General features: G+C 57.9%; 1 protein-coding gene across 3 annotated transcripts; it reads left to right on the top strand.

Annotated features, from left to right (window-relative positions):
- Nucleotides 1-831: 831 nt before the first annotated feature.
- On the top strand, nt 832-18,986 carry FLAD1 (flavin adenine dinucleotide synthetase 1). 3 transcript variants are annotated; one of them, XM_040334863.1, is made up of 8 exons: nt 833-1,075; nt 3,442-4,201; nt 8,626-8,773; nt 8,864-8,962; nt 10,996-11,185; nt 11,262-11,335; nt 15,517-15,648; nt 18,541-18,980. In XM_040334863.1, the coding sequence occupies exons 1-8, from the start codon at nt 896-898 to the stop codon at nt 18,572-18,574; spliced, it is 1,617 nt and encodes a 538-aa protein (XP_040190797.1). In that variant the 5' UTR covers nt 833-895; the 3' UTR covers nt 18,575-18,980. The 3 variants fall into 3 exon arrangements, with proteins under 3 accessions (XP_040190799.1, XP_040190798.1, XP_040190797.1); XM_040334865.1 differs by lacking the exon at nt 11,262-11,335 and having other exon boundaries at nt 832-1,075; nt 18,541-18,986; XM_040334864.1 differs by lacking the exons at nt 11,262-11,335; nt 18,541-18,980 and having other exon boundaries at nt 832-1,075; nt 15,517-16,286.
- The last annotated feature ends 2,253 nt before the right edge of the window (nt 18,987-21,239 follow it).

Genomic DNA, 21,239 nt, shown 5'->3' with positions numbered 1-21,239 from the left:
CCCTTTCCCTTCTCTCCCCCCTCCTCTCCCTTTTCCCTTCTCCCCCCCTTTCCCTTCTCTCCCCCCTCCTCTCCCTTTTTCCCTCTCCCCCCTTTCCCTTCTCTCCCCCCTCCTCTCCCTTTTTCCCTTCTCCCCCCCTTTCCCTTCTCTCCCCCCTCCTCTCCCCTTTTCCCTCTCCCCCCCCTTTCCCTTCTCTCCCCCCTCCTCTCCCTTTTCCCTTCTCCCCCCCTTTCCCTTCTCTCCCCCCTCCTCTCCCTTTTCCCTTCTCCCCCCTTTCCCTTCTCTCCCCCCTCCTCTCCCTTTTCCCTTCTCCCCCCCTTTCCCTTCTCTCCCCCCTCCTCTCCCCTTTTCCCTCTCCCCCCCTTTCCCTTCTCTCCCCCCTCCTCTCCCCTTTTCCCTCTCCCCCCCTTTCCCTTCTCTCCCCCCTCCTCTCCCTTTTTCCCTCTCCCCCCCTTTCCCTTCTCTCCCCCCTCCTCTCCCTTTTTCCCTTCTCCCCCCCTTTCCCTTCTCTCCCCCCTCCTCTCCCTTTTCCCTCTCCCCCCCTTTCCCTTCTCTCCCCCCTTTCCCCTCCCCTCTCTCCTCTCTATCTTCTTCCCATCTCTCCCCCCCTCTCTTTCCCCCCTATCCCTCTCGCTCCTCCTCTATTTCTCTCCCCTCCTCCCTTCTTTCTGCCTCTTCTCTTCATCTCTCTATCTCTTCTCCCCCTCCTCATACTTTTCTCAGCCCCTCCCCCTCTTCATCTCCCCTTCTTTCTCCTATTCGGCCCCCCCCCCTCTATTCCTGTCCCTCCCCCTCTCCCCCCCCCATTGTTTCTGGCAGTGAAGGGGTTACAGATGTGACCTTTGCCCCTCTCTCTCTCTCTCTCCTGCAGGGCTCATTGTGTGGAGCGGCTCGCATGTCGGGGGCGGGGCTGAGGCTCAGCAGAGGGTTATGTCGCTTAGGTAATCTGCGGGGACACCTGATCATGTCTGCCGCTAAGAGCGTGTGCGGAGCGCCGGCCCCGGGGCCACAGGGGCCCTCAGAGGACGGAGCCGTCACAGCCGGGATCATCATCATCGGAGACGAGATACTGAAGGTGAGCGAGGGACGCCGTCCGGGCATTGGTCAGCACACTGCGGGGACAACCGGACATTGGTCAGCACACTGCGGGGACTCTCATACATCCCACAACCGGGCATTGGTCAGCACACTGCGGGGACTTTCATACATCCCACAACCGGGCATTGGTCAGCACACTGCGGGGACTCTCATACATCCCACAACCGGGCATTGGTCAGCACACTGCGGGGACTTTCATACATCCCACAACCGGGCATTGGTCAGCACACTGCGGGGACTCTCATACATCCCACAACCGGGCATTGGTCAGCACACTGCGGGGACTTTCATACATCCCACAACCGGGCATTGGTCAGCACACTGCGGGGACTCTCATACATCCCACAACCGGGCATTGGTCAGCACACTGCGGGGACTCTCATACATCCCACAACCGGCCATTGGTCAGCACACTGCGGGGACTCTCATACATCCCACAACCGGGCATTGGTCAGCACACTGCGTGGACTCTCATACATCCCACAACCGGACATTGGTCAGCTCACTGCAGGGACTCTCATACATCCCACAACCGGACATTGGTCAGCACACTGCGGGGACTCTCATACATCCCACAACCGGACATTGGTCAGCACACTGCACAGCCGCTACAATCCTCTTCTCCAGGCTGATATCTAGAGGATCACTGCGCTGACCACTCTGTACTTGGTATGAAGTGTGAATTGTTGTTATGGCCTCTGTAGAGGACCTGTCACATTCAATACCCAATGATGTCATCACCGGGTCTCTGTGCTTCTCTATGCAATGCAGGCAGATCATGGCTGGTGGGAGGGGCTTCCTGGAAAACATCGGCCTCAGTACTCCTCTCAAAAGCCCTGCTGCAAGCAGTGGGTGGAGTTATGCAAATATCATAATGCCTTGATGGGTGGGTGTCAGTCTGGGGGAGTGGGAGGAGTTTGCATGTAGACTGCCCTAAGTGACGCTGGAAAGAGCTAGATGACACTAGGCGTCCTCCGGCTAGGAAAGGCGAATCTGACGCACAATGTGAGAAGCTCTCGGTGTGCGGTGATTGGTTAGTCATAGGGGAGGAGCCGAAATAACGGTGCAAGACGGAAGGCCGAAGGCGAGATTTAATGAAAGATGGTCTCCTCTGCTCCTCAGGGGGAGGGGCTGAGATAAAACGCCGCCCACTTAGCGTAGCTCCATCGCATTAACTCATAGAAGAGTTTAAACAACTGTGCAAGACGGAAGGGAAGGGCGGAGGTTGGATTTAATGAAAAACATTCCTCCCGTTTCCTCAGGGGCGGGGGCAGAGATACAACTCCGCCCACTTAGTGCAGCTCCATGACATTGGCCCTTATTAGAGAAACTTGTACAACTGTGAAAACTAAAGGGAGGGCTGGAGGACAGATTTAATCCATAATTTTCTCTCTGGCTCCTCAGGGGAGGGGCAGAGAGAAAACTCCGCCCACTCAGTGCAGCTAGATGACATTGGCCCTTATTAGAGAAACTTGTACAACTGTGCAAAACTAAAGGGAAGGCTGGAGGTTAGATTTAATCAAATATATTCCCCTTGGCTCCTCAGGGGAGGGACAGAGATAAAACTCCACCCACTTAGTGCAGCTGCATTAAGCTTAGAGAAATGTGTACAGTTTTGCAAGATTGAAGGGAAGGCCAGAGGTTGAATTTAATGACAGACATTCCTCAGGGGAGGGGCAGAGATAAAACGCTGCCCACTTATTGCAGCTCCGTGACATTAGCCCATAGATGAACTTGTACAATTGTGCAAGGCTGGAGGTTGGATTTAATGAAAAACATTCCTCCCTTTTCCTCAGGGGAGGGGCAGAAATAAAACTCCCCCCACTTAGTGCAGCTCCATGACATTGGCCCTTATTAGAGAAACTTGTACAACTGTGAAAAACTAAAGGGAAGGCTGAAGGACAGATTTAATCAATTATTTTCTCCCTGGCTCCTCAGGGGAGGGTCAGAGATAAAGCTCCACCCACTTAGTGGTGCTTTGTGATATTAGCCCTTAGAGGAACTTGTACAATTTTGCAAGATTGAAGGGAGGGCCAGGGGTTGAATTTAATAACGAACGTTCCTCTCTATTCCTCAGGGGAGGGGCAGAAATAAAACTGCCCACTTAGTGTAACTTGTACAAAGATATTCTCTTTGTCTCCTCAGGGGAGGGGCAGAAATACAACTCTGCCCACTTAGTGTAACTTGTACAACTGTGCAAGACTGAAGGGAAGGCCGGAGATCAGATTTACCCAAAGATATTCTCTTTGGCTCCTCTGGGGAGGGGCAGCGATGAAGCTCCGCCCACACAGTGCAGCTCCATGACTCTAACCCTCCCTGTGATCTGTCTTCTCCTCCTCTCAGGGCCACACTCAGGACACCAACTCCTTCTTCATGTGTAAGAAGCTCCGCTCCATCGGGGTGAAAGTCAGCCGGATCTCGGTCATCCCAGACGACGTGGCGGCCATCGCGGGGGAGATCGCCGCCTTCTCCTCCCGCTACACCTACGTCCTGACCTCCGGGGGGATAGGCCCCACCCACGACGACGTGACCTTCGAGGCGGTGGCCCAGGCCTTCGGCGAGGACGTCTTCCCGCACCCGGAGCTGGTGACCCTGGTCCAGAAGTTCTTCGGGAAGTCGGACGCCCAATGCCCGGAGATGAAGCTGGCGCGGATCCCCGCCTCCTCCAAGCTGAACTACGGCGCGGACAAACGCACCGGCGACTGCTTCAAGTACCCGCTGATCAGCGTGCGCAACGTCTACGTCTTCCCCGGCATCCCGTCGCTGATGGAGAGGGCGCTGGAGGGGCTGGACCACCTCTTCCGCAACGAGAAGACGCGCTTCTACTGCCGCCAGATCTACGTCAACTCCGACGAGCTGTCCATCGCCGCCGTGCTGGAGGAAGCCAACACGTGTTACCGCCGCTACGTCAGCCTGGGCTCCTACCCGGACTGGGCCAACAACTACTACCGCGTGCAGCTGACGCTGGACTCCGACTCCGAGTCCAGGCTGGAGGAGGCCTGCGCCTTCCTGACCCAACGCCTTCCTCCGGGGGTCGTGGTGCCCTTCGTGAAGAACAACGTGTCGCAGGCCGCCGCCGAGGTCTACCAACTGGCGCAGTCAGGTAACCAATGAGGGAGTTCTCTGGGAGGTGCTTCAAGGGTTCTTCTGATTGGTTTCCGGGATTGTCACGTGACTTGTGTCAATCGATGGTCCCTATGAGATCCGTCTCCCCAGCCCCCCCTCCTCCTTGTTGACCCCTTGTTGTCTCCTCTGGGTGTAGAATACCCCCCCCCCCCCCCGTTGTCTCCTCAGGGTCCCCTCTGGGTGTAGAATGACCCCTCGTTGTCCCCTCTGGGTGTAGAATGACCCCTCGTTGTCTCCTCAGGGTCCCCTCTGGGTGTAGAATGACCCCTGATTGTCTCCTCAGGGTCCCCTCTGGGTGTAGAATGACCCCTCGTTTTCTCCTCTGGGTGTAGAATGACCCCTCGTTGTCTCCTCAGGGTCCCCTCTGGGTGTAGAATGACCCCTCGTTTTCTCCTCTGGGTGTAGAATGACCCCTCGTTGTCTCCTCAGGGTCCCCTCTGGGTGTAGAATGACCCCTCGTTGTCTCCTCAGGGTCCCCTCTGGGTGTAGAATGACCCCTCGTTGTCTCCTCAGGGTCCCCCCTGGGTGTAGAATGACCCCTCGTTGTCTCCTCAGGGTCCCCCCTGGGTGTAGAATGACCCCTCGTTGTCTCCTCAGGGTCCCCTCTGGGTGTAGAATGACCCCTCGTTTTCTCCTCTGGGTGTAGAATGACCCCTCGTTGTCTCCTCAGGGTGCCCTCTGGGTGTAGAATGACCCCTCGTCTCCTCAGGGTCCCCTCTGGGTGTAGAATGACCCCTCGTTGTCTCCTCAGGGTCCCCTCTGGGTGTAGATTGACCCCTCGTTGTCCCCCCTGGGTGTAGATTGACCCCTCGTTGTCCCCCCTGGGTGTAGAATGACCCCTCGTTGCCCCCCCTGGGTGTAGAATGACCCCTCGTTGTCCCCTCTGGGTGTAGAATGACCCCTCGTTGTCCCCTCTGGGTGTAGAATGACCCCTTGTCTCCTCAGGGTCCTCTCTGGGTGTAGAATGACCCCTCGTTGTCCCCCCTGGGTGTAGAATGACCCCTCGTTGTCCCCCCTGGGTGTAGAATGACCCCTCGTTGCCCCCCCTGGGTGTAGAATGACCCCTCGTTGTCCCCCCTGGGTGTAGAATGACCCCTCGTTGCCCCCCCTGGGTGTAGAATGACCCCTCATTATCTCCTCTGGGTGGGGAATGACCCCTCATCTCCTCAGGGTCCCCTCTGGGTGTAGAATGACCCCTCGTTGTCCCTTCTGGGTGTAGAATGACCCCTCGTTGTCCCCCTGGGTGTAGAATGACCCCTTGTTGTCTCCTCAGGGTCCCCTCTGGGTGTAAAATGACCCCCTGTCTCCTCAGGGTCCCCTCTGGGTGTAGAATGACCCCTCGTTGTCCCCCCTGGGTGTAGAATGACCCCTCGTTGTCCCCTCTGGGTGTAGAATGACCCCTCATTGCTCCCTCTGGGTGTAGAATGACCCCTTGTTGTCTCCTTAGGGTCCCCCCTGGGTGTAGAATGACCCCTCGTTGTCCCCCCTGGGTGTAGAATGACCCCTTGTTGTCTCCTTAGGGTCCCCCCTGGGTGTAGAATGACCCCTCGTTGTCCCCCCTGGGTGTAGAATGACCCCTCGTTGTCTCCTCAGGGTCCCCTCTGGGTGTAGATTGACCCCTCGTTGTCCCCTCTGGGTGTAGAATGACCCCTCATTTTCTCCTCGGGGTCCCCTCTGGGTGTAGATTGACCCCTCATTGCCCCCTCTGGGTGTAGAATGACCCCTTGTTGTCCCCCCTGGGTGTAGAATGACCCCTCGTTGTCTCCTCAGGGTCCCCCCTGGTCGTAGATTGACCCCTCGTTGTCTCCTCAGGGTCCCCTCTGGGTGTAGATTGACCCCTCGTTGTCCCCCCTGGGTGTAGAATGACCCCTTGTTGTCTCCTCAGGGTCCCCTCTGGGTGTAGAATGACCCCTTGTTGTCCCCCCTGGGTGTAGAATGACCCCTCGTTGTCTCCTCAGGGTCCCCCCTGGTCGTAGATTGACCCCTCGTTGTCTCCTCAGGGTCCCCTCTGGGTGTAGATTGACCCCTCGTTGTCCCCCCTGGGTGTAGAATGACCCCTTGTTGTCTCCTCAGGGTCCCCTCTGGGTGTAGAATGACCCCTCGTTGTCCCCGCTGGGTGTAGAATGACCCCTCGTTGTCTCCTCAGGGTCCCCTCTGGGTGTAGAATGACCCCTCGTTGTCTCCTCAGGGTCCCCTCTGGGTGTAGAATGACCCCTCGTTGTCTCCTCAGGGTCCCCTCTGGGTGTAGAATGACCCCTCGTTGTCTCCTCAGGGTCCCCCCTGGGTGTAGAATGACCCCTCGTTGTCTCCTCAGGGTCCCCCCTGGGTGTAGAATGACCCCTCGTTGTCTCCTCAGGGTCCCCCCTGGGTGTAGAATGACCCCTCGTTTTCTCCTCTGGGTGTAGAATGACCCCTCGTTGTCTCCTCAGGGTGCCCTCTGGGTGTAGAATGACCCCTCGTTGTCTCCTCAGGGTCCCCTCTGGGTGTAGATTGACCCCTCGTTGTCCCCCCTGGGTGTAGATTGACCCCTCGTTGTCCCCCCTGGGTGTAGAATGACCCCTCGTTGTCCCCTCTGGGTGTAGAATGACCCCTCGTTGTCCCCTCTGGGTGTAGAATGACCCCTTGTCTCCTCAGGGTCCTCTCTGGGTGTAGAATGACCCCTCGTTGCCCCCCCTGGGTGTAGAATGACCCCTCGTTGCCCCCCCTGGGTGTAGAATGACCCCTCGTTGTCCCCCCTGGGTGTAGAATGACCCCTCGTTGCCCCCCCTGGGTGTAGAATGACCCCTCATTATCTCCTCTGGGTGGGGAATGACCCCTCATCTCCTCAGGGTCCCCTCTGGGTGTAGAATGACCCCTCGTTGTCCCTTCTGGGTGTAGAATGACCCCTCGTTGTCCCCCCTGGTCGTAGAATGACCCCTTGTTGTCTCCTCAGGGTCCCCTCTGGGTGTAAAATGACCCCCTGTCTCCTCAGGGTCCCCTCTGGGTGTAGAATGACCCCTCGTTGTCCCCCCTGGGTGTAGAATGACCCCTCGTTGTCCCCTCTGGGTGTAGAATGACCCCTCATTGCTCCCTCTGGGTGTAGAATGACCCCTTGTTGTCTCCTTAGGGTCCCCCCTGGGTGTAGAATGACCCCTCGTTGTCCCCCCTGGGTGTAGAATGACCCCTTGTTGTCTCCTTAGGGTCCCCCCTGGGTGTAGAATGACCCCTCGTTGTCCCCCCTGGGTGTAGAATGACCCCTCGTTGTCTCCTCAGGGTCCCCTCTGGGTGTAGATTGACCCCTCGTTGTCCCCTCTGGGTGTAGAATGACCCCTCATTTTCTCCTCGGGGTCCCCTCTGGGTGTAGATTGACCCCTCATTGCCCCCTCTGGGTGTAGAATGACCCCTTGTTGTCCCCCCTGGGTGTAGAATGACCCCTCGTTGTCTCCTCAGGGTCCCCCCTGGTCGTAGATTGACCCCTCGTTGTCTCCTCAGGGTCCCCTCTGGGTGTAGATTGACCCCTCGTTGTCCCCCCTGGGTGTAGAATGACCCCTTGTTGTCTCCTCAGGGTCCCCTCTGGGTGTAGAATGACCCCTTGTTGTCCCCCCTGGGTGTAGAATGACCCCTCGTTGTCTCCTCAGGGTCCCCCCTGGTCGTAGATTGACCCCTCGTTGTCTCCTCAGGGTCCCCTCTGGGTGTAGATTGACCCCTCGTTGTCCCCCCTGGGTGTAGAATGACCCCTTGTTGTCTCCTCAGGGTCCCCTCTGGGTGTAGAATGACCCCTCGTTGTCCCCGCTGGGTGTAGAATGACCCCTCGTTGTCCCCCCTGGGTGTAGAATGACCCCTCGTTGTCCCCCCTGGTCGTAGAATGACCCCTCGTTGTCTCCTCAGGGTCCCCTCTGGGTGTAGAATGACCCCTCGTTGTCTCCTCAGGGTCCCCTCTGGGTGTAGAATGACCCCTCGTTGTCTCCTCAGGGTCCCCTCTGGGTGTAGATTGACCCCTCGTTGTCCCCCCTGGGTGTAGAATGACCCCTCGTTGTCTCCTCAGGGTCCCCTCTGGGTGTAGAATGACCCCTCGTTGTCTCCTCAGGGTCCCCTCTGGGTGTAGATTGACCCCTCGTTGTCCCCTCTGGTTGTAGAATGACCCCTCATTGTCTCCTCAGGGTCCCCTCTGGGTGTAGAATGACCCCTCGTTGTCCCCCCTTGGGTGTAGAATGACCCCTCGTTGTCTCCTCAGGGTCCCCTCTGGTTGTAGAATGACCCCTCATTGTCTCCTCAGGGTCCCCTCTGGGTGTAGAATGACCCCTCGTTGTCCCCCCTGGGTGTAGATTGACCCCTCGTTGTCCCCCCTGGGTGTAGAATGACCCCTCATTGTCTCCTCAGGGTCCCCCCTGGGTGTAGAATGACCCCTCGTTGTCTCCTCAGGGTCCCCTCTGGGGTTGAAGGTCGCCTCGGCGTTGCAGACGGTGGAGGAGGCTCTGGATCAGTACAGTCTGGAGAAGATCTCTGTGGCATTCAATGGCGGTAAAGACTGCACTGCACTCCTGCACTTGTATCACGCCGCCGTACAGAGGTGAGTGCCCCCCCCCCCCCCCCAGTGATGGGTTCTGGAAAAGTTGACCGTCTTTACCCAGAATGCTCCTTGTTTTGTTGTCTTTAAAAGGCGATACCCGGAGAAGAAGGAGAAGCTGCAGGCTCTGTACATCCGCATCGTCTCCCCCTTCCTAGAGATGGAGCAGTTCATGCAGGACACCACCAAACGGTGAGAATGGAGGCGGATCCCACCAGATTGGGGGGAGGGGCAAGAGTGGAAGATCCCACCAGATTGGGGGGAGGGGCAAGAGTGGAAGATCCCACCAGATTGGGGGCGAGGGGCAAGAGTGGAAGATCCCACCAGATTGGGGGGGGGAGAGTGGAAGATCCCACAGGAGGGGGGCAAGACTATATCCCACCAGACTGGGAGAGGAGGGAGGGCAAGAATGGAGGAGGAGTTAGGGCGAGAATGGAGGATCCCACCAGACTGGAGGAGGAGGGAGGGCAAGAATGGAGGAGGAGGCAGGGCGAGAATGGAGGATCCCACCAGACTGGAGGAGGAGGGAGGGCAAGAATGGAGGATCCCATCAGACTGGGGGAGGTGGGAGGGCGAGAATGGAGGATCCCACCAGACTGGAGGAGGAGGGAGGGCAAGAATGGAGGAGGAGGCAGGGCGAGAATGGAGGATCCCACCAGACTGGAGGAGGAGGGAGGGCAAGAATGGAGGATCCCACCAGACTGAAGGAGGAGGGAGGGCAAGAATGGAGGATCCCACCAGACTGAAGGAGGAGGAAGGGCATGAATGGAGGATCCCACCAGATTGGAGGAGGAGGGAGGGCATGAATGGAGGATCCCATCAGACTGGAGGAGGAGGGAGGGCAAGAATGGAGGATCCCACCAGATTGGAGGAGGAGGGAAGGCAAGAATGGAGGATCCCATCAGACTGGGGGAGGAGGGAGGGCAAGAATGGAGGATCCCACCAGACTGGAGGAGGAGGGAGGGCAAGAATTGAGGATCCCATCAGACTGGAGGAGGAGGGAGGGCAAGAATGGAGGATCCCACCAGACTGGAGGAGAAGGGAGGGCAAGAATGGAGGATCCCACCAGATTGGAGGAGGAGGGAAGGCAAGAATGGAGGATCCCATCAGACTGGGGGAGGAGGGAGGGCAAGAATGGAGGATCCCACCAGACTGGAGGAGGAGGGAGGGCAAGAATTGAGGATCCCATCAGACTGGAGGAGGAGGGAGGGCAAGAATGGAGGATCCCACCAGACTGGGGGAGGAGGGAGGGCAAGAATGGAGGATCCCACCAGACTGGAGGAGGAGGGAGGGCAAGAATTGAGGATCCCATCAGACTGGAGGAGGAGGGAGGGCAAGAATGGAGGATCCCACCAGACTGGAGGAGAAGGGAGGGCAAGAATGGAGGATCCCACCAGACTGGAGGAGGAGGGAGGGCAAGAAAGGAGGATCCCACCAGACTGGAGGAGGAGGGAGGGCAAGAATGGAGGATCCCATCAGATTGGAGGAGGAGGGAGGGCAAGAATGGAGGATCCCATCAGACTGGGGGAGGTGGGAGGGCAAGAATGGAGGATCCCACCAGACTGGAGGAGGAGGGAGGGCAAGAATGGAGGATCCCATCAGACTGGGGGAGGTGGGAGGGCAAGAATGGAGGATCCCACCAGACTGGAGGAGGAGGGAGGGCAAGAATTGAGGATCCCATCAGACTGGGGGAGGTGGGAGGGCAAGAATGGAGGATCCCACCAGACTGGAGGAGGAGGGAGGGCAAGAATGGAGGAGGAGGCAGGGCAAGAATGGAGGATCCCACCAGACTGGAGTAGGAAGGAGGGCAAGAATGGAGGATCCCACCAGACTGGAGGAGGAGGGAGGGCAAGAATGGAGGATCCCACCAGACAGGAGGAGAAGGAAGGGCAAGAATGGAGGATCCCACCAGACAGGAGGAGAAGGTAGGGCAAGAATGGAGGATCCCACTAGACTGGAGGAGAAGGGAGGGCAAGAATGGAGAATCCCGTCAGACTGGGGGAGGAGGGAGGGCATGAATGAAGGATCCCACCAGGAGAGAAGGGTGGAGGCCATGGCTGAGCGCTTCCTGAGAATGCAGGGGGTCCCTCATATCGCCTTTCTATCCAGTTATTTAATTTTTCACATTTTCATTAACCCCCCCCCCCCCCAACTCTTACTGTCCATGACCCCCCCCCCCCCCCATCTCTTACTGTCCATGACCCCCTCCCCCCCCCCCCATGCAGGTACACTCTTCAGATCTACACCATCCAGGGGGACATCAAACAAGCTCTGATGGACCTGAAGGCGGAGCAGCCTCAGTTGGAGGCCATCCTGATGGGGACCCGCAGGACAGACCCGTACTCCCGCACCCTGACCCCCATGTGCCTGACCGATCCCGGCTGGCCCAAATACATGAGAGTTAACCCCCTGCTGGTGAGTGTGAGATTGCAGGTCATGTGACCCCTTCACTGGGGGGAGGGTGCCGTATTCACCGCTGTCTGTTTTCCAGGACTGGTCCTACCACGACATCTGGGAGTTCCTGCGCACGCTCTACATTCCATACTGCATCCTGTATGACAAAGGGTGAGGGGCTGTCCGTCCAACTGTCTGTCCGTCTATCCTCCCGCCTGTCCGTCTATCCTCCCGCCTGTCCGTCTATCCTCCCGTCTGTCCGTCTATCCTCCCGCCTGTCCGTCTATCCTCCCGCCTGTCTCTCTGTCCTCCCGCCTGTCTCTCTGTCCTCCCGCCTGTCCGTCTATCCTCCCGCCTGCCCGTCTATCCTCCCGCCTGTCCGTCTATCCTCCCATCTGTCCGTCTATCCTCCCATATGTCCGTCTATCCTCCCGCCTGTCCGTCTATCCTCCCGCCTGTCTCTCTGTCCTCCCGCCTGTCCGTCTATCCTCCCGTCTGTCCATCTATCCTCCCGCCTGTCCGTCTATCCTCCCGCCTGTCTCTCTGTCCTCCCGTCTGTCCGTCTATCCTCCCGTCTGTCCGTCTATCCTCCCGTCTGTCCGTCTATCCTCCCGTCTGTCCGTCTATCCTCCCGCCTGTCCGTCTATCCTCCCGCCTGTCTCTCTGTCCTCCCGTCTGTCCGTCTATCCTCCCGTCTGTCCATCTATCCTTCCGTCTGTCCATCTATCCTCCCGTCTGTCCATCTATCCTCCCGTCTGTCCGTCTGTCCATCAATCCTTCCGTCTGTCCATCTATCCTCCCGTCTGTCCATCTATCCTCCCATCTGTCCATCTATCCTCCCGCCTGTCCGTCTGTCCATCTATCCTTCCGTCTGTCCATCTATCCTCCCGTCTGTCCATCTATCCTCCCGTCTGTCCGTCTGTCCATCAATCCTTCCGTCTGTCCATCTATCCTCCCGTCTGTCCATCTATCCTCCCGTCTGTCCATCTATCCTCCCGTCTGTCCATCTATCCTCCCGCCTGTCCGTCTGTCCATCTATCCTTCCGTCTGTCCATCTATCCTCCCGCCTGTCCGTCTATCCTCCCGCCTGTCCGTCTATCCTCCCGTCTGTCTGTCTATCCTCCCGCCTGTCCGTCTATCCTCCCGTCTGTCCATCTATCCTCCCGCCTGTCCGTCTGTCCTCCCGCCTGCCCGTCTATCCTCCCGTCTGTCCATCTATCCTCCCGCCTGTCCGTCTGTCCATCTATCCTTCCGTCTGTCCATCTATCCTCCCGTCTGTCCATCTATCCTTCCGTCTGTCCATCTATCCTCCCGCCTGTCCGTCTGTCCATCTATCCTCCCGTCTGTCCATCTATCCTTCCGTCTGTCCATCTATCCTCCTGCCTGTCCGTCTGTCCATCTATCCTTCCGTCTGTCCATCTATCCTCCCGTCTGTCCGTCTATCCTCCCGTCTATCCTCCCGCCTGTCCGTCTATCCTCCCGCCTGCCCGTCTATCCTCCCGCCTGTCCGTCTATCCTCCCATCTGTCCATCTATCCTCCCGCCTGTCCGTCTATCCTCCCGTCTGTCCGTCTATCCTCCCGCCTGTCTCTCTGTCCTCCCGCCTGTCCGTCTGTCCATCTATCCTTCCGTCTGTCCATCTATCCTCCCGTCTGTCCATCTATCCTCCCGTCTGTCCATCTATCCTCCCGTCTGTCCATCTATCCTCCCGCCTGTCCATCTATCCTCCCGCCTGTCCGTCTGTCCATCTATCCTTCCGTCTGTCCATCTATCCTCCCGTCTGTCCGTCTATCCTCCCGTCTGTCCGTCTATCCTCCCACCTGCCCGTCTATCCTCCCGCCTGTCCATCTATCCTCCCGCCTGTCCGTCTATCCTCCCGCCTGTCCGTCTATCCTCCCGCCTGTCCGTCTATCCTCCCGCCTGTCCGTCTATCCTCCCGTCTGTCCGTCTATCCTCCCATCTGTCCGTCTATCCTCCCGCCTGTCCATCTATCCTCCCGTCTGTCCATCTATCCTCCCGCCTGTCTCTCTGTCCTCCCGTCTGTCCGTCTATCCTCCCATCTGTCCGTCTATCCTCCCGCCTGTCCGTCTATCCTCCCGCCTGTCCGTCTATCCTCCCGTCTGTCTGTCTATCCTCCCGTCTGTCCATCTATCCTCCCGCCTGTCCGTCTGTCCATCTATCCTCCCGTCTGTCCATCTATCCTTCCGTCTGTCCATCTATCCTCCCGTCTGTCCGTCTATCCTCCCGCCTGTCAGTCTATCCTCCCGTCTGTCCATCTATCCTTCCGTCTGTCCATCTATCCTCCCGTCTGTCCGTCTATCCTCCCGCCTGTCCGTCTGTCCTCCCGCCTGCCCGTCTATCCTCCCGTCTGTCCATCTATCCTCCCGCCTGTCCGTCTGTCCATCTATCCTTCCGTCTGTCCATCTATCCTCCCGTCTGTCCATCTATCCTTCCGTCTGTCCATCTATCCTCCCGTCTGTCCGTCTATCCTCCCGTCTATCCTCCCGCCTGTCCGTCTATCCTCCCGCCTGTCCGTCTATCCTCCCATCTGTCCATCTATCCTCCCGCCTGTCCGTCTATCCTCCCGTCTGTCCGTCTATCCTCCCGCCTGTCTCTCTGTCCTCCCGCCTGTCCGTCTGTCCATCTATCCTTCCGTCTGTCCATCTATCCTCCCGTCTGTCCATCTATCCTCCCGCCTGTCCGTCTATCCTCCCGTCTGTCCGTCTATCCTCCCGCCTGTCCGTCTATCCTCCCGCCTGTCCGTCTATCCTCCCGCCTGTCAGTCTATCCTCCCGTCTGTCCGTCTATCCTCCCGCCTGTCAGTCTATCCTCCCGTCTGTCCGTCTATCCTCCCGCCTGCCCGTCTATCCTCCCGCCTGTCCGTCTATCCTCCCGCCTGTCCGTCTATCCTCCCGTCTGTCCGTCTATCCTCCCATCTGTCCGTCTATCCTCCCGCCTGTCCATCTATCCTCCCGCCTGTCTCTCTGTCCTCCCGTCTGCCCGTCTATCCTCCCATCTGTCCGTCTATCCTCCCGCCTGTCCGTCTATCCTCCCGCCTGTCCGTCTATCCTCCCGTCTGTCTGTCTATCCTCCCGTCTGTCCATCTATCCTCCCGCCTGTCCGTCTGTCCATCTATCCTTCCGTCTGTCCATCTATCCTTCCGTCTGTCCATCTATCCTCCCGTCTGTCCATCTATCCTCCCGTCTGTCCATCTATCCTCCCGTCTGTCCATCTATCCTTCCGTCTGTCCATCTATCCTCCCGTCTGTCCATCTATCCTCCCGTCTGTCCATCTATCCTCCCGTCTGTCCATCTATCCTTCCGTCTGTCCGTCTATCCTCCCGCCTGTCCGTCTATCCTCCCGTCTGTCCATCTATCCTCCCGTCTGTCCATCTATCCTTCCGTCTGTCCGTCTATCCTCCCGCCTGTCCGTCTATCCTCCCGCCTGTCCGTCTATCCTCCCGCCTGTCTCTCTGTCCTCCCGTCTGTCTCTCTGTCCTCCCGTCTGTCCGTCTATCCTCCCGTCTGTCCGTCTATCCTTCCGTCTGTCCGTCTATCCTCCCGCCTGTCTCTCTGCCCTCCCGCCTGTCTCTCTGTCCTCCCGCCTGTCTCTCTGTCCTCCCGCCTGTCTCTCTGTCCTCCCGCCTGTCTCTCCGTCCTCCCGCCTGTCTCTCTGCCCTCCTGCCTGTCTCTCTGTCCTCCCGCCTGTCTCTCTGTCCTCCCGCCTGTCTCTCTGTCCTCCCGCCTGTCTCTATGTTCTCCCGCCTGTCTCTCTATGTCCTCCCGCCTGTCTCTCTGTCCTCCCGCCTGTCTCTCTATCCTCCCGCCTGTCTCTCTGTCCTCCCGCCTGTCTCTCTGTCCTCCCGCCTGTCTCTCTGCCCTCCTGCCTGTCTCTCTGTCCTCCCGCCTGTCTCTCTGTCCTCCCGCCTGTGTCTCTGTCCTCCCGCCTGTCTCTCTGCCCTCCTGCCTGTCTCTCTGTCCTCCCGCCTGTCTCTCTGTCCTCCCGCCTGTCTCTCTGTCCTCCCGCCTGTCTCTATGTTCTCCCGCCTGTCTCTCTATGTCCTCCCGCCTGTCTCTCTGTCCTCCCGCCTGTCCGTCTATCCTCCCGCCTGTCCGTCTATCCTCCCGCCTGTCCGTCTATCCTCCCGCCTGTCTCTCTGTCCTCCCGCCTGTCTCTCCGTCCTCCCGCCTGTCTCTCCGTCCTCCCGCCTGTCTCTCTGTCCTTCCGCCTGTCTCTCTGTCCTCCCGCCTGTCTCTCTGTCCTCCCGCCTGTCTCTCTGTCCTCCCGCCTGTCTCTCTGCCCTCCCGCCTGTCTCTCTGGAGTTGGGAGTCACAATCTGTGTCTCTTTGGCAGTTACACGTCTCTCGGGAGCACGGAGAACACCATCAAGAACCCGACGCTGCGATACACGACGCCGGCGGGGGTGGAGAGTTACCACCCGGCGTACATGTTGGAGAACGAAGAGGAGGAGCGCACGTCCAGGAAGTAAAGTATCCCGTCTGTGTGTCCCCGCCCTCCCGTGTGCTCGCTCCTCCCCCTCCGGTGCCGTCCATTTACTCTGCGGAAGTCCTAAAACCATGGGGGGGGTGAGTGTGACAATGGGGGTCATTCGCTGGGACGCAGCGCTCGCACAGACTGCGCCGTGACGTCACTTGTATCTGTTCTTCACACGTGGCGTCCGTCCCACCCCGCAGGACTACTGACATCTGGGTGAAAGAACTGTGAATCATGGTGGCGGGATGACTGTGATGCGGGATCGAGTAGGAAGGAAGAAGGCGGAGCCAGCAGAGAGATCAGAGGCAGCGGATACTGCCCCCCCCCCCCGATCGTAGCCGGGGAGACCTGTCAGGTACGGCCGTCACCCCCCGCGTCATAGTCATTAGATGGCTCCGCCCACCGCAAGGTACATCTGTGGTTTCCATCGCTAGGGACGCGTTTTAGAGACATTCTGCCACCGTGCCGGGTCCCCGAAACGCATCCCTAGGGCCGCAAACCACCGATGTGCGCTGTGGTGGGTGGAGCCAGCCGTGTATATACATTGTTTGGGTTGTATAATCGCTTGTTTCCCGGAAATGTTGGTGACGACTTGATGTTGCAATAAAAGGTTCATCCCTTTGTTATTATTTAATTCGTCACATGACTTCCTTACATCATCTAACCCTTCCCCCGCTGTCTATGACATGACAGTGAGACCTGTGATGACATCAGCATCAAGCTTTATTGTTCCAGACTATGAACACAGAAGGTCTGTCCAGATTCTCCCTCACTCTGTGACATCAGCACTGATACAACTTTATTATTCCAAACAACGAACACAGATCTGTTTAGACCCTCCTCTCTCTGATGACATCAGCACTGATACAACTTTATTGTTCCAAACAACGAACACAGATCTGTTTAGACCCTCCTCTCTCTGATGACATCAGCACTGATACAACTTTATTGTTCCAAACAACGAACACAGATCTGTTTAGACCCTCCTCTCTCTGATGACATCAGCACTGATACAACTTTATTGTTCCAAACAACGAACACAGATCTGTTTAGACCCTCCTCTCTCTGATGACATCGGCACTGATAAAACTTTATTGTTCCAAACAACGAACACAGATCTGTTTAGACCCTCCTCTCTCTGATGACATCGGCACTGATAAAACTTTATTATTCCAAACAACGAACACAGATCTGTTTAGACCCTCCTCACTCTGTGACATCAACTTTATTGTTCCAGACTATGAACACAGAAGGGTAGTCCAGACTCTCCCTCACTCTGTAGCTTGGGGGGGGGCAATGTGGGGTCGGAGGTGAAAAGTCAGGAGAGGTAAGAAATGAAGGTCAGAGGTCCAGACAAAGAGCCACATCTTCCTTTCTTGCCCTCCTGACCCCCCGGTTTGCCCCCACCACCATGTTTTTGTTGCTTGTTTTCCGGACTCCTGATTGGTTCGCTTGGGAGGTGGGGGGGGGTCAGGTGAGTGGGGTTGGAGGTGAAAAAGTAAGGTAAGAAGTGGAGGTCAGAGGTCCAGATAAAGAGCCAGGTCTTCTGTTGCCTCATGACCCCCAGTTTGACCCCCTGACCCTCGGGTTTGCCCCCGCCACCATGTTTCTGCTACGTGTCTTCCTGGCTCCTCATTGGCTAGCTTGGGGGGGCGGGGGGGTAGGAGAGTGGCTGAGCGCAATATGGGGTCGGAGGTGAAAAGTTGGGAGAGGTAGTAAGTGGAGGGTGAAGGTTCGAGGGGTCCAAATAAAGAGCCACGTATTCCTTTTATATCATCCTGACCCCCCCAGTTTGTCCTCCTGACCCCCTCAGTTTGTCCTCCTGACTCCCCAGTTTGTCCTCCTGACTCCCCAGTTTGTTCTCCTGACCCCCCAGTTTGTTCTCCTGACTCCCCAGTTTGTTCTCCTGACTCCCCAGTTTGTTCTCCTGACTCCCCAGTTTGTTCTCCTGACTCCCCGGTTTGTTCTTCTGACCCCCCGGTTTGTTCTCCTGACCCCCCAGTTTGTTCTCCTGACCCCCCGGTTTGTTCTCCTGACTCCCCAGTTTGTTCTCCTGACTCCCCAGTTTGTTCTCCTGACTCCCCAGTTTGTTCTCCTGACTCCCCAGTTTGTTCTCCTGACTCCCCAGTTTGTTCTCCTGACTCCCCAGTTTGTTCTCCTGACCCCCCAGTTTGTTCTCCTGACCCCCCGGTTTGTTCTCCTGACTCCCAGTTTGTTCTCCTGACCCCTAGTTTGTTCTCCTGACCCCCCAGTTTGTTCTCCTGACCCTCCAGTTTGTTCTCCTGACCCCTAGTTTGTTCTCCTGACCCCCCAGTTTGTTCTCCTGACCCCCCAGTTTGTTCTCCTGACCCCCCAGTTTGTTCTCCTGACCCCCCAGTTTGTTCTCCTGACCCTCCAGTTTGTTCTCCTGACCCCCCAGTTTGTTCTCCTGACCCCCCGGTTTGTTCTCCTGACCCTCCAGTTTGTTCTCCTGACCCCCCAGTTTGTTCTTCTGACCCCCCAGTTTGTTCTCCTGACCCCCCCGGTTTGTTCTCCTGACCCCCCGGTTTGTTCTCCTGACTCCCCAGTTTGTTCTCCTGACCCCCCAGTTTGTTCTCCTGACTCCCCAGTTTGTTCTCCTGACCCCCCAGTTTGTTCTCCTGATTCCCAGTTTGTTCTCCTGACCCCCCGGTTTGTTCTCCTGATTCCCAGTTTGTTCTTCTGACCCCCAGTTTGTTCTCCTGACCCCCCAGTTTGTTCTCCTGACTCACAGTTTGTTCTCCTGACCCCCCATTTGTTCTCCTGACCCCCCGGTTTGCCCCCCCGCCACCATGTTTTTGTTGTGTGTCTTCCTGGCCCCTGATTGGCTGTCTCGGCACTCAATGCCCTCTCTTCTCTCCTCAGTCTGCAGGTCTCGTTGGGTTGTGGTTCGGAGTAGATGCCACCTTGATCCTTTGTGGCACAGCTGACGCCGGTGAAGGAGGGGGAGGGGGGTGATGGGTAATGGAGGCAAAGACTTGATTTGCTGTGTTTGTAGAGAGTTGTTCCAGGGTCCCCGGCCCCATCCCCCCCCGCGCTGGTGTCAGCGTTTGTGGCCGTGCTGTGTCAGCGACTGTCTCAGCTGAACATCAGCCGACCCGCAGTCACGGGGCCCCTGGCGCGGCTGTTCCACCTCTACGCCTACGAAGGGTTAATCATTGGGGGAGGGGGTGTTTGTGTGAAGGGCCCCCGGGCGCTTCTCTCTCTTGTTCCCGCAATGACAAAAGCGCAGATTGCAGAACGTTCCGGCTCCGCCGCGCCCCCCCCCCCCCCCGGTCCTCGTGCTCGGGGGGGCCCGCAGCTGATAAATTGGCCCCGCCAGACCCCCCCTCCTCCACAACATGTTCCCCTTCGGCAAACGCAACACCCGTCTGTGCCAAGCTGAACCCCGCCGGCCCTTCGCCCCGTTCTCCATGGGACAAGCCCTGAGGAGCATGTCTCTGCCGTTCCCGAGGTACAAGAACTGGATGGGGGCCAACATGGGGCACTCCTTCCTCAAGAGCATGAAAGAGTGCCTGTACTTCCTGCTCTGCTGCTGGTGCATCAAGGAGCTGCTGGACTAGAGGAGGGGCCCCCCAGTGCCTCTTACCCTGGGGGGGCCACACCTGTCTCCATGCACTGGAACCTGCAGGGGGCGCACTTTCTGTGCTGTGCTGCCGAGTCCTTCCTCAGGTTCCATCTGAAATGCCGTGTTTATGTTGTGAGCTTAGACAGCAGCACTCTGCGGAGAGCGCCCCCCGGAGACACCTTCCTACAAACAGCGCCCCCCCGGAGAACGCACTGCTGTGACACCTTCCTGAAAACAGCGCCCCCCGGAGATCGCACTGCGGTGGCACCTTCCTGGAGACACCTTCCTACAAACAGCGCCCCCCCCGGAGAACGCACTGCAATGAGACTTTCCTGCAAACAGCGCCCCCTGGTGATCGCACTGCGGTGACACCTTCCTGAAAACAGCGCCCCCCAGAGAACGCACTGCGGTGACACTTTCCTACAAACAGCGCCCCCTAGTGATTGCACTGCAGTGATGCCTTCCTGATGTTGAGCGCCCCCCAGAAAACGCACTGCGGTGACGCCTTCCTACAAACAGCGCCCCCCGGAGAACGCACTGCGGTGACACCTTCCTGAAAACAGCGCCCCCTGGTGATCGCACTGCGGTGACGTCTTCCTGATGTTGAGCGCCCCCCGGAGTATGCACTGCAGTGATGCTTTCCCGCAAATAGCGCCCCCTGGTGATTGCACTTTAGTGGATGGAGAGCGCCCTCCCCCCAGAGAACACACTGCAGTGACGCCTTTCTGCAAATAGCGCCTCCAGAGGCCGCAGCGAACCTGCCGCAGGTGACAACGCCCCCCTCTGATGTGACTGTGGATTTGCTGTGGGTGGTTCGATCGGTTAGTGAAGACATCGATCTGACTCCATGCGGATGTGACGGGGCTGAGGAGAGCCGAGCCGTCTTCTGAGACTTCCCTGTATGGCAATAAAATCCTATTATTCTACAGAGCGTGTCCGGGGTCTTCTGTGTGCGGGGGACAGGAAGGGGTCCTCTGTGTGGGACAGGAAGGGTCTTCTGTGTGCGGGGGACAGGAAGGGGTCCTCTGTGTGGGACAGGAAGGGTCTTCTGTGTGGGACAGGAAGGGGTCTTCTGTGTGCGGGGGACAGGAAGGGGTCTTCTGTGTGCGGGGGACAGGAAGGGGTCCTCTGTGTGGGACAGGAAGGGGTCCTCTGTGTGGGACAGGAAGGGGTCTTCTGTGTGCGGGGGACAGGAAGGGGTCTTCTGTGTGCGGGGGACAGGAAGGGGTCCTCTGTGTGGGACAGGAAGGGGTCCTCTGTGTGGGACAGGAAGGGGTCTTCTGTGTGGGACAGGAAGGGGTCTTCTGTGTGAGGGGGACAGGAAGGGGTCTTCTGTGTGGGACAGGAAGGGGTCTTCTGTGGGGGACAGGAAGGGGTCTTCTGTGTGGGACAGGAAGGGGTCTTCTGTGGGGGACAGGAAGGGGTCTTCTGTGTGGGACAGGAAGGGGTCTTCTGTGTGAGGGGGACAGGAAGGGGTCTTCTGTGTGGGACAGGAAGGGGTCTTCTGTGTGAGGGGGACAGGAAGGGGTCTTCTGTGGGGGACAGGAAGGGGTCTTCTGTGTGCGGGGGATGGGAAGGGGTCTTCTGTGTGGGGGGGGGGGACAGGAAGGGGTCTTCTGTGTGCGGGGGATGGGAAGGGGTCTTCTGTGTGGGACAGGAAGGGGTCTTCTGTGTGCGGGGGGGACAGGAAGGGGTCTTCTGTGTGTTAAAGTAACGCAAACATTCCAATTACTGGTGGAAACATTTGATGGTTTCACATTATCACTGAACTGGAAGTAATATCACATTCTACCACTGGATGGCAACCTACAGCCACTCCCCTCACCGCCAGGACTTTATTATTTCTGCGCCTCTCATATCTCTACACTGTAAGCTCCTGGGGTCAGGGTCTCATTAGACTGTAAGCTCCTGGGGTCAGGGTCTCATTAGACTGTAAGCTCCTGGGGTCAGGGTCTCATTAGACTGTAAGCTCCTGGGGTCAGGGTCTCATTAGACT

The sequence above is a fragment of the Rana temporaria genome, unplaced genomic scaffold (genome assembly GCF_905171775.1).
Source record: "Rana temporaria unplaced genomic scaffold, aRanTem1.1, whole genome shotgun sequence".
NCBI lineage: Eukaryota > Metazoa > Chordata > Amphibia > Anura > Ranidae > Rana > Rana temporaria.
The sequence above is the reverse complement of the archived record's forward strand: the minus strand, read 5'-3'. Positions and strand labels throughout refer to the sequence as shown.